This window comes from Anopheles nili, chromosome 2, assembly GCF_943737925.1.
Source record: "Anopheles nili chromosome 2, idAnoNiliSN_F5_01, whole genome shotgun sequence".
Taxonomy (NCBI): domain Eukaryota; kingdom Metazoa; phylum Arthropoda; class Insecta; order Diptera; family Culicidae; genus Anopheles; species Anopheles nili.
In genome coordinates this window covers 64,887,175-64,903,398 of record NC_071291.1, presented here as the reverse complement: position 1 = coordinate 64,903,398, position 16,224 = coordinate 64,887,175, and the positions used below count along the sequence as shown (strand labels likewise).

Here is a 16,224-nt window from a genome sequence, read left to right as displayed (position 1 = left end):
CTGTGAGACGTGTCGGTTGTTAGGGAACTCGAGAGCAAGGGCCATCCAAGCTGGGACTCACGGGGAACACGAAGAATCCGGACGAGATGGAGGTTTAATAATGATTTAGGGAGATAGAGACACAAGATGGGACGATAAACCTTCTCACGGTGGGAAGGCAGATGGCAGGGTGGGAAATTGGTGCAGAAAAAGTCAACCCGTAAAAAATTAGAAACGACAGAACGACGAACGAAAACACAATACATCCCGCTTCTAGAAGCGGGAATCAAATCCGGCGCGCGAGATGTTGTTCGCACCGTTCGTCTCCCGTTCGTGCTGAGGACGGTGGAAATGGTGGTGCCAGTTGCTGAAAGATGAATGAAAATTTTACTTAAATAAACTTATTTGACAAGTATGCTCAGCGCTCAGCGACTGATGATGATGGGGGATTATAGCTCGGATGGAAAGCGAAACCGTCGACCGGGACGGCGGCACACCTGCAAGGATGGGTTACCATCGAGCAGATGCTAATAAGATTTTGGCTTTTTTTTGTTGTGTTTCTTGCGAGAAAGTGTTGCAAGAAAGGAAAGTGGGTGGCTTTGTGGTGTTTTCTTCACAGTCTGATGATGCCGTTGATTAACCCGTCTGTTTACCGATTGATGTTGTTTAGTGTGTTGTTGTTGATTTTGATATTTAATACATTTGTTACAAAAGGTACGGGCTTGTTCTTGAGCATACTTTTTTTACTCTTCTATTAATTCGATCTTCTATTATTGTCTTCTAACGAGGCAAATCGTTTACAATTACACTTCAGGGTAATTGCTTTCGTTCAATTAAATCTTTGAAAAATTCCACTTATTTCAAAATTACGCCCCCTTCGGAATTCCATGTATTTGTTGATAGGATGACCTTTCCAAAAACTCACTACGACTTTTCCACCCGACGAACCGCTGCTAATCATTCAGAATCTTTCCTCCAACCCAAATCTACCATCATCGCCTACCCGAATGGATGCCGAGATGGAATTGAAGTTCGAATGAGAGAAAACTCTTGCAGGAGCGCCTGTTTTCGTCTTCAATTTCGATCCATTTTCCACCCCACCGTCGGCCAATGAACAACAGTGATGACGGGCCCGTACCGTCCCCAAGGATTGGAGCAGAAATTCAATTCTAGTTCCTCGTCCATTTGCTCCTCTCCCTCGTTCTGTCTACCGCTAGTGTGCTGGTGTCTTTATTTTTTATGCTCGATATCTTTCTCTAAAATATGATAGTCACCTTCCACCTTGCGCCCGAACGCCTCCAACCGGGAGTCGGTCATAGAAACATACAGGTCCCGACTTTCATGCCGCCGCCATTCATCTATCTTCCATCGTCCAACCAGCTCGCATGGTGTATCGTTCGGAACCCTGATCGGCTATCGTGGGGAAAATCATTCAATATCTTGCACCATTCAACGCATCATTCCCTTCGTAGGGTCGTCGGCCGAACAGTCGGCCGAGGGGGCTGTCCTTGGGTTGGGAGGTAGCTTTTCGATTTAAGGATTTTTTGTTGCTGTTGCCTCATCGCCGTTGGCCTTCCATTGCTTCTAGGGCATTTTTTTGTGTGTGTGCCTTTCCCTAGAGAAGCATTCTGGATGCATGGAGTGCTTTTCCATTAAAATCTCTGGCCTCCCATCCCGGGTTTCATTCCCTCTGGTGGCCTCTCGCTGCTTTGCTGCTTTTGTGAAATTTTCCATTTCATCTCCCTGCCCACGTTATGTCCGTGATCGTCGCTTAGTTTCTTTCAAGTTGAGCAGATAATGGATAATGGTGGTGACGTGCGGGCCGTTGCCGAGCCCCGAGTCGTTTGTTGTGTATCGATATGAGTGGAAATTGATCTAAATTCCACAATTCCTTTCGGCCGGGCACTCTTTGCTCATCAATGAACACATGACACACTGAGTTGTATGTTTTTTTTATTTATTTTTGCTTCGCCCAACCCACCGGATGATGATAAGCTTGGGTCACTGGAGTGAATGACCAGGCGTCCGCTTCTGTATTTGGGTAGAATGAAACACTGAAAATGCTGCACACGGTGGTACGGTGCTGAATTGAACCGGATTGAGATATTGAAGCGAAAAGGAAAGTAAATTGTTTTCTTAACGTAATGGACTTTCTCAATCTCGGGTTGATTTGCATTAATGATACGATCGTGGTACCACGGACCGTATTGTAATCAACATAAGTTAAGCATATTAGATCGATGAGTATAAAAATTGATAAAACTCACAATGGCTCTCGAAAGATGCTTCCTTTCGAGTGAAGAGAACTGAAGAGAATTAAATTGAACATACCGCCCCGGGGTTGCAACGGAATTCATGTCTTCAACTCAACGTAATAACTGATTCCTTCACGAAATCTAAACGTGGTAACGCTTCCCGTGCGAATAAATGAATTTTGCTCTTCCATCGCGCATTTGCTTGAAGAAGAATTCGATTCGAACTCCTTCCTTCCATCGATCCTCGCGAGATGATGTGAATTTAATAGAATTTTGATGGTTATGAGCTCGCACGCTGTAGCCCAGCATAATGGCTCGCGAGCGCGCTTCTCGAGACTGCCGCTAGGCAAATGTATAAGCAAAAAAATAGATTTTCCATGTCGATTTTTCCCCAATCCGAAATTCGGCTCTATCACTCACCATTCCCGCTGGCAAAGGCTGTTGCTTTTGGTTCGTGGCCGAACGGACGTGCCGTTAAATTAAGTAAACTAAATCATTGCACACCTCGCAATGGTGCGGTTTGTCATTATTGCGTAACCGAGTCTAACAACTCGAATTATAGCGCAAAAATTGATCCAACAAGGTGAACCGGCAGGTGGGGCACCACTTCGAAAGGTGCTTCTTTGCATTCGTTTGGTGATTTTTTCATGGATCAATTTCATGACTAAACAACTTTTGTTGCATGAATGAGATGGTCGTTAGCGTGGCATTTGATCCCACTGATTGGCTTCGTACCGAGCATAACGTTTTGGACGTTGTTGAAGTCTTGAAGAAACTGTCTAGACTAAAAGTAGCGACTTGAAAGGCAAAAGTTTGAGCAGCGTAAGGTATAATATGGCATGTGGCATGGCTTTCTCGTTGTTAGTTCAGTTTTTCTTCGGAACATCGACATCCGGAAATCTGTTTGATCGTTTGTTCGGCGAACTTTTGCATGCACGTGGGTAGTATCTTAACCTCTGAGTTCAAAATTCAAATAGCATTACTTCTGTCAGTTTGAGAATCAATGTAAGATATTTGACGAAGCTGCTGTCGCTACCAAAATCCCACTTGTTGCCTATGTCAAACTTGTCTTCGGGCGATGGTTTTTAATACCAATAATTTCATGCTTTTGTTTCGAAGAACAGATAATTTCCGATGAAGAAATCACCGAAGAAACGAAACAAAGTAGGCGCTTTAAGTTTGCGCCTATTTATCAATAATTATGCCCTCTTCCACTCGAGTTAATATCACTTCTGTCAGGAGGAAGCCTTATCTGTGCCGCTCCTTTTTCACCGTTACGCCCTAATGGTGAAAATTAATCTTTCACTTGTTGAAATTAAATTATCGCCCGTTTTTCATTAAAAGCGATCCACCGGGTCCTTTCGCGTAGCTTTTCCGGACGCCCGGGTGCGTCCGGTCGATGGCAAAACTAATCACCATCACGCTTTTCCTTCCTTGCGCGTGGAAAAAGCGATAGAAAGCGGGCTTGCTCGTGGAAAAGAAAGGTAACCATCTGTTTTCCATGCGGGAGGATTTTTATTTATTTGGTGCAGAAATCTGTGCCCCCTTCTCCGCAAATGAACGTGTTTTTGCGTTCAGCTACGCAGCAGGAGCTTACAAACCGCGGTATAGCGGGTGGTTTCGGTTGTCGGGCTTCGTTGGTTGCATTAGCCGCCTGCAGCGTGAATAATTTGAAATTATTTGCATAATTTTTCCCCTGACGGTTTGCCGGCGGTGCGTTCTAGGCTGGGGTTGGTTTTTTGCTTGTCATTTAATTTAAATGCTGGAAGGCGCTTAATTGTAGTTGAGAAACATTTTCAAGCCAGAATCATTCTTTCGACCGCAAAGTATTGGATAGCTTGGAATGATTATGCCTTTAAAGTCTCCACCCGAAATAAAACAGAAATTTGGGTCCAAAGTTGGGTTTAAAAATTCATTAAATTCATTCGTTGCTATTCGATAATTTATTTCCGTTCTACTTTTTAACAATTATCAAGCGAACTCGAACGAAAACAATTTCTTCAATAGGGGCGAAGTTTTTCTCCGCAACCAAAGGCGGGAGTCATTTTTTTATTGTGTTCTAAAAAAATGCTCAAATATGCTAGTCCACCCACCGTTTGGGGATAAAATTGTCTCGCAGCTGGGTTCGTGAAATCATAAATTTCAATCAGCAGCCCCTACATTAAACTGCACCAAAGATGCACCAGCAAAGGATGCAGCGAGTGTGGAGGACATTTTGCGCTTCGTCTCGCTCGGTTTGTCCTCGATGGTGTGAAGCAGATATTTTTTTTATCGTTCTCGTTCATTTTTCGTGAATAATTTGCGAGCAAACGGTTGCCTTTTCCCGGGCGGTGAGAAATAGTGCCGTGCACTAGTTGCCGTCGTCGCGCCTGACGGTCACGATCGGCTCCAACGGGGAATGATAAATTTATGGTCTCAAACAGCATTAGCGGACGTGTGCAGCTGGGCTGCTCGGAGAACAGAAGCGAACAGATTTCTATATACAGCAACATGGGATCGGTCCCCCGATTGAATGTACTTAAAATTTTCATAATACCCAGACAGGTGTAGAGGGGCTCAAAATTTTCAATTTTACCCACCGAATCCTTCTGCCCATAATCGATCCCTGCCAAGCCCTACAGCGAGAATGCTACTTTTCCGCTTTCCGGTTTCGGGGAGCATAAATCGGACCGGATTGACAGGTTAGTTAGGGGCGCGTCGGAGCACACCGAGGAAAACCTCCATTTCATGGGCTGTCATCCTAAGATAATCCAACGCATCCTCATCTGCCGATCCCTAAGCCGGTCAAAAGCCGCTCGAAGCCGGCATCCCTTTTGTATGGGCATGGTTGGGATATCAACGGCAGCAACAACACTGCCACTCCAGCAAACAACTGTTGATGGGTCCGTCCCCGGTCGTTGGGTTCTCTTGTCGGCCAAGTTATACGAGTCCGTTCCGATCGTCACCGTGCCTTGAAGCAACCCAGGTTCATGATTATTCATGAGCTCTGCTGCTGCTCAGATTGCCGGTCGGCGTGTACTCTGGTCAACGCCGAACGGATCACCGGACCAACCGGTAGCCGGTTATGGGAAAGATTCGATGAGTTCTAGCCCAAAAGGGCAGCTGAATGGTGGAAAAAATCGGAGTAAACAAACACTGATTGCCCCTGGGGAGGAGTCCTTGCTGGCTTGTCTGAGATACGTGGACTGGTTGGAAACGATTGCCCCAAACGGCTTCGCTTTGTAATGAGAATTAACGTACCGATGAGTTCTTAAGTGGGATGAAGCTAGTGCAGACACTCAGATGTCTGTTTGGGAATTTTAGAAAACGGAACCGTGCATTGACGATGAGCTTCGTCGTGCATATGCATATTCCAGCAATAATGATCCATTTTGCTTGTAGTCTTGTAGAATCGGCAGGATCTTTGGAACTCTGGTAAACTAGCGCCATCTGGCGTCTGGCACTGACAGTCTTTGTACGGTCGATAGCACCGATTTGAGCGCAGTGTCCTTTCTAAAAATTGCAGTTCGAATGATGCTCACTAATCTTGCTGGTCTTGTCAGCAAGAAGTTTCGTAAGCGCCTCACGTACATATTACGCTCGCAACGACAAAATTAGTCCAACGAACCGAACTAAAAATACGGAGCTTCTCGTTCGTGCCAGAGGCAGATGAATCCAAACCACGGACCTTCACCAAGGTCGGTTGCACCACCGAACGACACGGGATTGATTTATGGCAGCACATAATAAAAGCCACTTCCAGCTCATCAAACACGCGGTCGCCCCGCGCTTGCTGGCGTTGCGTGCAATTCGTGAGAGCAGCTGTACTGTGCCACGTGAGAGTAAGCTGGCGTCGTGGCGTCGGTGAACAAACGCGTCCGTTCAATTGTGTTCCTCGCCCGGCCGGGTATTGTTCGGGTTATTACGTTTTTATGCAAGCAAGTGCGCTATAGATCTGCTGTGTACGTTCGTTTACCGATATGCTATTGTCACTTCATTAAACCGGCGTCGTTACTCCAATCGTCAGATGAATGCGCAGTCGGTACACGTTTGATGGAAGACGCGCTTTATGAACTTCCAGCAGCCTAGTAACACAAAAGAAAACGAGGTTATGAGTAACTGTTGTGGTGTTGCGGTAAGCAAAAGATAATATTAGCACACGTCAGCTAGGCGTGAATGGTCATACAGTATGGCGATGAGGCGGTTTTTTGTCCTTTTTTTAATATCTTGATGTAAATAACTGTATATTATTGTACAGATAACGTTGGTCTATTGTAGTCAATATTTCGATGATGTCCTTGTCGCTTAATTGGTGTCGTTCGTAAGCACCCACCTTTTTCGGACGTGCTGCAACAATTATCCTGTTCATTCAGAACCATTTCTATGTACGTTGTCATCACCAGGAAGTAATGTTGCTTCGGAGAATTCGTTTTATGTCGTCGTTTGCAGGTTCCACTTGGAGCACGATGAAGAAAGCAAATCATGCTCCCTGCCAGTTAATGGGATTAGCATGAAGCAGCGAATATTTGTATGGTTCCTGCAGACTTCATTCTCTATGCCACTAACTATGCCATTTACGTTTTCTTCAAGAACTCCACAAAAATGCCAGGGGAATATTTGTCATGAGTTTTTCTTTCTTTCTGATAAATGCCTCTAACCAATGCGAGAAAGTTTTCGCTCTTTCTCGAGGGAATGGCCGATTATCCTTAACAATCATCAGTTGTTCACGATTTGCTACGCGTCTCTACTGGCGGCATATCGAGAAGACTGAAAATTAGAACTGTTTCAGAAGTTCTCCAAGACGAATCGGGAAAATTAATGTACCCCGTGGCCAGAAAAAAAAAACCGGAACACACAATGACGAAAGGTAATGACGAACAACTTGATTCATTCCTTTCGTTAAAGTGGAATCGTTGCGAATGGGCAGCCCACAGGATGTTACATAATATTAAAGGCAAAGCTCTTGATATCGGCTCCCTGCGTGGAATGCTCAGTCAGAGATCGATAGCTCCCAAGTTGTTTGGCGCAGATTGCGGGAACTTGTTTGTAGATCTTTGGTTCGCAACAATGCTGCTGCTGGTTGGTGATTGGTGCGGGTCCTTTACGCACCGGTCCGAATTGGTTGTTTGCGAATCACGCTGGTGTTCGTCCAATTTCGATGGCCCAACTCTCGACCGAAACGCTTCGCCATCAGGCGCGGTCGCTTTGTCTTCGATGTTGTAATGTAACTAATTAGAGACAAGCTTCAAAACGCTTTTTGCTCTGACGGTTTCGAGAAATTTACCGACCCAGCCCGCCGGTTGTGGTGAATGTAGCCTAGACAATGGTTGAATCAAATCCCGGCAAGTTTCTGTTTGCTGTTTGATGAATTTGGACTGCTTTTTTTCGTGCACATTTATTCCATCGAACACAACAATCTTGTGGAGTTGGAGAGCCGAAACAAATGGGAGTACATTTTCCGGGAATTGTGTTACACATTTAGAAAAAGACATTCCATCGAAAATATTCTAAAGCATGGGTATTATTTCGCTCGACACAAATATGTTACTAAACAATTCGCTTGTACCAGCGTGCGAGTTTGGTGAACTGCGGTAGCGTTTTCGTAGAATCAGGTTGACGTCGTGTGATCCTTTTAGATTACGTTCAAACATGTTTGCCTCGTTTACTCACTGCTGTTGACCAAAGGTGTCTGTTTAACGACTAAAATGTACAACATTTATGTGAGCTTTGCTCGAGGAAAACATTGAGATTGCAATCTACATATGTTACACACGCCCGGCTGGTGGTTAGAAAGGAAGGATAGCCCTTCATTTGTCAGCGACGCTCCGGAAAAGCTTCGTCTCCCCGGGGTCACATTCTGCGCTCCTGCGCTCTGATTTATGGTCCAAGCGTGTGTGGCATTCCAGTGGCATCGTTTAATTTGTGTCTCCAAACTTGCGCCCGGGACATCGCGAAAGCTGAAATTGTGGCCACACTGATCTGGAATAGCTTACAGTGATCGATTAGTTACGGCGTCGGTTGCCAACGCTAAAGGACCGTGTAGTTGAGGTCCTGCGCCACATCCCTCCTTACACCACCCGCTTTCGAACCCCTACGATGTCCTTTCCGGTGCGGGTTTCGACGTCACCGGCAAAGATAAGACGCCCCGGGGCCATCCATTGCTATCTTGCGGGTTCCGTTTATGGGCACACAAACTATGTGTACACACTGATAATGCCTCAGTAGAATTGCAAATGGATCGTCGATGTGGGAGGGAATGGGCCGAGTCTCGCTCCTTCCTCACTTATCGTCCTTGACGTCGCTTCCACACAGATCGAGTGTGTTTGTGAAAGCTCTCCATGTGGCCGTGTGTGTGATGACCGAGGCGAAAAAGTTGTAAATGAGCCGTCTAGCGCCGGACGTCAGCGACACTCCATCAACGCCCGTTCGTTTCTCGCCTTCCCACCAAAACGGCAGCTGGGAGGTTTCAGTGCGAAATAATGTATTCATTTATCCTGCTCCCCGTCGGTGGGTCGGTCCTGTTGCACGGCGGTGTTGCCAGCGCGTCGATGGTGTGGAAACGGTTTGACATTTTAATTGAGTTCACGTGCCTCCAATTTGTAGCTGCCGCCGGCTTCTTCCGGCAACTGCCAAACCCGAGGAAGCACCCGAAAATGGGCTCCCTTTTTGTCATTCGGGAAGGAAACTTTGCCGCCGCCGACTGTCACGGGAAATTGAAATTAGTTGACCGTTCCAGGTAAAATCATACCGAGCTTGCACGCGGACGTCGAGAAACTAAACTGCTGTGGGCCAACGGTTCTTGGAATGTTCTATTTTAAAATGAAACGTATGTCGTTACTGGTGGTGAGCCTGGGAACTGGAGTAATTTTCGCCATTTAGGTCCGGAAGATTACAATTAACTATGTGATGTCCTTAGCGGAAGGTCCTAGTTTTGACGTAGACATCAAGACGAGGCGCTTAATTTTCTTCCCAAGAACGACGGGACAGTTTACATTATGAATGGTCTGGCAATGATTTAACGTAGCTGAGTTGATGAAAATTATATTCGTTCGTAATGTTTGTTCTCATAAATAATTTGAATTGGGTTCTTTGGCATCACATTGTTTTTTTTCTTATTATGAAATACTTTCTCTATTTTTTGAGTATCAATTGTGATTCTTTTTTTTGTTTTATATACAATACTAATGATCTTTACTGTTTTCTTTCCCTTTCCAGGACGTACTGCACACGATCTGCCACCCAAATGGCCAAGTGCAACGCATCGTGATATTCAAGAAGAATGGCGTCCAAGCGATGGTTGAATATCCTTTTCAAAATGATAGCTTTCATGTTCGGTTTATGATTCCCTTTCCTTCTCCCATCTACCACGGTACGGTAACAAATCGCATACCACACCACAACTGGTGCCGGAAAAAGCATTTCCTTGTCCTAGGATTCGCTTGGCAAGGATCAAAGATTCGCGGGATGAGAAAATTGAATGAATTTAGTGTGCGATAAATCGCCGCCCACTAAATTCGCTCGCGAATAGCCCCGATCGGTGGCCTGCGATCTGACGACGACGCCGTTTGTGCGCTTGCCCGCTAGATGGCCCGTAATTTGCGCCCGTTTAATGCCAAACCACACCGCCGTTTATTTGTTGACGGAAATTACATCCCACCGAGCCGCGGGGCGATGTACGGTCGCGAGGAGGTGGTTCGCTAGAGAGGGAAATTAAATAGCATGCAGAAGTGCGGAGGACAAAAAAAAAACGCAACACACCCCCCACAATGTCGTGTGGGAAGACGCACGCGATAAATTTTCCCACGTCCGTTTACTTGCACGGTAGTTACGCACCGTTTCGCACCTCGTTGAATAGATTTTCCCGCTCACACCATTCGTTCGGGCTTTCCCGCCTGCCAAAACGCCACCCCCAGAAGCGAGCAAACAAATTTATTCTGCACGGTCGGCCCATAATCGGCACACGCCATCTGGCGGCCGGTGGTGTAAATGAAGTTTAGTCGAGTGGCGGAGACTCCCCCACAAGGACTCCCACCAGCCGTGCCGTCGTTTGCCGCTTCCTTCATCTCTCGCGTTAGCGGACGGGAAATAATTTGGTACACGAAAATTGTCACTCAAAATTAATTGTCACCGGGCGATATATATTTCGATGAGGTTTTGGCTTCACCTTCTTGTTTCTGCCTAATTTTTTTTTTGCCCTTGCCTCCTACTCGCTTTGTTTCCGGTGGGCGCCCAACGAACGGGAAGAAGAATGCCCGCACGAAGGCATCAAAAATGTGGCCTCGTTTGCGAAAAATTACCCAACGTCACCCGGTGGCGGCTTACGTAATCGTTTAATGTGCGGTTCCCGATCGGGTCCTGCGGTACGGTGCGCGACAGACCGATGCGACCATCGCCGGGAGCGTAAAAGCGGCCGCGGCTCATGCTAGGAAGTTCATTTAATCGCTGTCGTTTGGTTCCGTGAGCGCACGCCGCCCAACCTGGCGAAGATTTGTAGCCCCGAGGACACTTTTCCTGTTTTGTGAGGCGTTTGGGCGGATGTTACATGGGCGCGCTACCGGTTGTAACCGTCGCTTGAAGGCATATCGTGTGCTTCGGCGCTGAAGTTTGCCACGCTGGAATTGGTTATTATCACAATATTTCGCGGTCTCCCATCACCGGGAAGGAGCGGGATTTTTTACGATCACAGCCGTAGTAATTAGAATTTACGAGTAGGCTATGACAAAGTTTGCCGCTCTTTGTGCCGTCCCTAGGCGGGGCCGGGTTGTGTCGTGGTTGTATTTAAAGTTCGCTTTAAGAGCAAAAGTCTCGGAAAAAGCCGCTATATAGCCCGGGGGAATGATTCGGAAATAATTAACGGATAAAAGTTTTCGAATAAGATGCTTCCTGATAAAGATCAAATCCATTTAGCTTTCTTTTTATATTTGGGACCCGGCAGTAGATGTTCCCTTTTGAACAATTATATCGCCACCATCACAATATCGTCCTGTAAGTGGAACGGATTATTGGTGTCATGACTAGAAAGCCAGGAGCAACTTCTAGACATGTCGTATTTGTCATAACCGTAACTTTGTTAAACGAATTCGATTTTCAATTACTCCTCTTAATGAGATTAAAGTGCCCCACAAAGCCGCTTAATCCGTGACGTTGCAGGTGTTGGTAATCCTTGTATTCGAAAGCAAAGAACCATCACAACGCGTCGGGAAAATGTTGAAATTGCTGAATAAAAATTCATTATTCCATCCACCCTTTACGCAGGTCCTTTCGCATCCTCGCTGAGGTGCTCAACATCTTACCCGTTATCGCTGATGATCAATTAACTCAAATGAGCGCTAGTCGGATTGAAGCGGAAGGTGTAACGTCGCGTGATAATATCCCTCATCTCGAGGCGCCTTCCAGCGGGTGAATCCGTACAGTAAAAAGCAGGAAAATGACCGAAATCAAGCGAGCAGCAAATGGATATAAGCCAATTCATTTGGCTCTCCAGCACCACCGGCCTTCCCCGGTGGAGAGCTCTAGGGCCATTGCTTAACGTCGTCCTTGGCGCAAAAATTAACGCTTAAATGACGCTCAGCTAACGTCCGACGGGGACGGGGCAAATGAATTCGTGTAGCAAGCACACTCCGGCAACTGTGACACCAGCGGCTGCCATGAAAGAGCCATGTCCTGTTGTCCGAGCGTCTAACTTTCCTTTTTTTTTCGTGCTTCTTCTTGCTTCGTTTGTTTCACTTTCGTTCCCTCGGCTGCGATACGCTAATTGGTGGCTCATTAGTTGGCAGAATCCACCCGGCGCGCTCGACACCGTAATCGTCCTCACTGATCCTGCCAGAGGGAAATTGTGCTCGAATGTCGTCCCCGGCTGCAGTAATAAATGATAATTGAGCCCATCTCTCTTTCGTTCGAGAGAGAGAGTGTAGGTGTGTGTGTGAAAGAGAGAGAACGAGATGGGGAGGACATTGCTGTATTTGTTTGGCGGTTCTGGCCGATGAGGATGCGCTCCACAATGTGGCCCCATCCCGGTACTGGCCGGACGCTAATCTCTATAGTTTCCAAGCCCACGGATGTTCACTCAGGAGGCTACATGTGTATGTGTGCTCCAACCTCCTCCGACATGTCCTTGCCGTTAGCGTGACAATAAAAGAAGCGCGCGGTGAAGGACACTCGCCGAGCGTGAATCCTTAATAACACTTTTGCTTCCAGCGCTTAAGCCTTAATCAGTGATAAATTCTGATCATTTTTAAGGCCGTTTGTTGTGTGCCGTTTATTCTCCGTTCCCGCGGTTCCCAGCGGCTCCAGCTCACAGCTGAGGCCGTCCCATACGGCATCCGAGCCTGCCAGATAATGATGCCAGTAAAGTATCGTCTTAAGCGCTACTGCAGCGCGCGAACCTTTAGCGGGGTCGTGTGGGCGTGCTTTGCTCCATTTTATCCGCACCAGAAATCAGCGAGGGAGCATAAACAGGTGGGGTTTTTAATTTTTCACAGGTGAACGAAATTTACCCCTAGCCACTGGTGGGGAAAAATATAAAGAACATGTAAAACCCCGTGTCCGCTCGCGGGGTTGCATCGTGTTTCTTTTCGCTTCGCGTACGCTGCTCCTTGGTGCCGCTCAAGTGGGAATGTGGTTCGTTTTGCATATTATGGCTCCCGAGACGCGGTGCTTGGTGCGGATTTTTACGACGCAATCATCCACCGCTGCCGTTGGTGAGCTTCGGTGCCTCAGCGATGACCAGTCGGGGGCGCAACAAATGGGGCCAGTCTGCAGGAAAATAAAAACCGATGTCTAGTCACCGAAGGCGAATCGAAAATTGCAGAAACGCTATCGTCCTTTTTGTTTTGTTTCACGGATTAATCCCGCCTTTTTTGGCTTCAGGGAACTCATGCCACATGCATGCACCTTTCGGGTATATTATGCCATTCGTAGTGGTACTTCCTCCGGGTGCGTTTGAAGTGGTTCGAATTTTAATTACAAAATATCTTCCCACGCGAAGAATCCACCGATGTACAAAGAAACAAAAAAACAAGGTGTACAAAAGAAAAGGAATTCGATTGTGTTTGTAATTGAATTTGTACAAAAAATAACGTCAGAATCGGTAGAGCAGCAATCGTTTGAAATGTTAATTGCATTTCGATGGGCACGCCGCTGTAAACAACCGTGAAGTTTTTCCCCGTGCGAGGACCTTCTAGAGTTATCTGTTTTGTTTATGCGCTAAATACGCCAGCTCGAAGGTGGCGCTTGAATGAGGTTAGTATGCCGTTTTTTCTGGGAGATAAATTTAAAATTATTGTTCAAATTTGTGCCAAAAATCATGGTACACTCTCCTGTGTAAAAATAAACTCTCCCCGTTTTTTTCTTGAGAACACAATCGAATTGGAAAATATACTCGAAGAAATGTTTGCTTCCCGTACACGAACCCGACGGGGACGATAACAGCGAGACATCTGAAGCACCACTCACCATCCGGGCTCTCAAGTGTGCTGGTGCGGTGAAATGCAAACCTTGCGTGCTCGAGACGAGATTTAGGACCTCGTAAAGCGGTCGTCATATTTTTGCTTTACTTTTTCTTCCTCAACCGCCCTTTATCTTGTCTTCGATGACAAGCAAAGCGAGTGGGACGGCGAACGAGGCACGGGAAAGCAAGAGCGGGTGGAATGTCGTAAAAATGTTGAAAACTTTCCCGAAACTAAATTATCATTTTCGCGCATCATGCGCGTCCGGTGATTTTGGTTTGTTCGCATCTCTCCGGCGGTATGCGCAAGATGTAACATCAAGGGACGTGCCGGCCTCTCTTGGAAAGGTTTTTTTTTCCTCTGCCCTTCCAGCAGCTGACGGATGATTTGTCCATTTTAAATTCTTCATGCTCTGTGTGTGTGTGCGAGGGCGGTTGGTTTTGTGCTTTGGCGTTCGTGCGAGCGCAATTCAGCAGAGATTAACTTTACGACGACAGTTTTACGAATATATGGCAAATTGTTTGTTAAAATTTTAATGACTAACGCCCGTCCAACCGGCGGAGACCGAACCGGTTCCAGCTTTTCCCCCGAGCACATTGGGTTCGGCGTTTTTCTCGCTCGCTGTTCTCTTGCACGGTTTCTATTGCATAATTAAGTGTGCATGATGTGGCAGCGCTTTACTGTGACGCTGGCGCTGTATTAAAGCTGACTGTTCTCGCTACTACTACACGTAGCTAAATTGGATGCAATTGTAATTAATATTTGAAGGAAGTTTAAATTAACTTTAACCTGGTATTTTTTCGATGGGATTTGCTTCTAAACAATCTTCCAATACATTTAGCAACAGGATTGACTTTTTAAACAATGGCAAAATTGAAACTTTATTGGGGTGTTGCAGCCCGATGATGTTTATGTCGGTACAACGTTCGTCCACACTTGGGTGACGCGCGCGTACGTCAGCATTCCCGTTTGATCCCAAATGTAGTTCCCACCCTCCCTCATGTGTTAATTATGTGCAAAGTTATCATTAAATTCTGTCAAAAAAGATCACCATACTAAATTGGTGTATCCACCGACCAGTCGGCCGGTATGGGCTGGCCACAAAGTCGATGATCTTTAGCACGTATCGGATTTTCGGAAAACTTTCGAACACCACGTCGACGACCCGCAAAGTCAAAAGTTCATCCGGCAGCAAAGGTTGGAGATTCCTATGTGGTGAGAGCGGAGGGTTGTACGCGGAGGGATAGGAGAAAAGCTTATTTCTATGCCGGTTTCGACCGGAAGGTGAAAGCAATGGAGCGTCACCAGTTGCGGGAGGCTCGTTTAATTTTCCTCCTGCAGCGCGATTTAAGCAGAAGGGACTTTCTTTGATGGTAATTCCTGGTGGGCCGTCCTAGGGTTCAGTTTGCTCTCGACCCAGGGCAGAGGGACATTAATATGCCTCGGTTTCTATCAAAATCCTGGCCTCCTAAGCCCACCAGCCCTCGGCACACCACAGGCCAGGTAGTCAGGGGAAAGTTGGGTTCGTCTTTGCACCAGACAAAAATGGCCGATTAAGCTGTTCTCGCATTTTCCGCACCATCGACCGGGTGCCGGGTGCCGTTCATCAAGGAAATCATCCATGGAAAGGATCTCTGCTACCTACGCGTGAACCCAGACACACACACGCGCGCTGCTTTTGGGATGGTTTAATTTTGAGCCAATCTTCTCCACCACCCAAACCCACTACATTCGAGGAAGGGGTTTTCCATTATCGTACGCGAGCTGGGGTTCTAGGTCGGCTTTTCCGAGGTACCGAACCATCTGCAGCGTTCGTTGTTTAGTGCGATCTGAAGAGCAGAACTAGGGGAAGATCTAGGCCATCGGCGGTTGGAGAACATTTAGCACCATTAGCTGCGCTAGCACCGAGTGGGTCGAGCGTGAAGTGTGGAACATTAACGGCACTGACAAGATGGGCAGAAAGGATGTTTCTCGAGAGGATGTTTGTAGTTTTTCCTTTAGAGGTGCTTTGGACAAGCGGTTCAAGAAAGAAGGATGATATTTTAGTGGCTCACGAAAGTAGGCACGAAAATGGGTGCTACATGGGAGCTTAATGAATCGTCGTCGAAGAAAGCGGACGCTGTGTGCGGCAAATTTACGCTACGACCCTTTTGTGGGAGAAATTGAAATAATTAATTTTGATGTTTTTTTAGTTGTGGAACGCCTCAGTTTCCAATTGACGTGAACCTCACCCCATTCATCGGTGGGTCGGGTGAACATTTATCAAACATTAATCTTTAAACGAGTTTAATCCTCTTTTCCTGGGTCGGGTGTTTGAGCCGCATCATATTCCATCACTGTCTGATGTGCTTCCGGTACCGGCAAATGAAAATTAATCATCTCGCAACACTCGAAACTAGCGCATTTTTCCTTAACCATAAGATATCCTCCCGTACGTTCGACAGCATAGAGTCAGCGACCCGCGCAAAAGACAGCCTGAACGGTTGCGACATCTACTCCGGCTGCTGCACACTGAAGATCGACTACGCAAAGGTAATTTGGCATCGTCCTTTTTCCCTTCGCGA

General features: G+C 46.6%; 1 protein-coding gene across 7 annotated transcripts in view; it reads left to right on the top strand.

Annotated features, from left to right (window-relative positions):
* The window catches only part of LOC128732250 (heterogeneous nuclear ribonucleoprotein L), a 168,054-nt gene that overhangs the window by 110,274 nt on the left and 41,556 nt on the right, over positions 1 to 16,224 (top strand). For all 7 annotated transcript variants that reach the window (XM_053825422.1, XM_053825428.1, XM_053825427.1 and 4 more), the window contains 2 exons: positions 9,429 to 9,514; positions 16,096 to 16,192. In XM_053825422.1, coding sequence (XP_053681397.1) covers positions 9,429 to 9,514; positions 16,096 to 16,192 — 183 coding nt within the window. The remainder of the gene's footprint in view (positions 1 to 9,428; positions 9,515 to 16,095; positions 16,193 to 16,224) is intronic.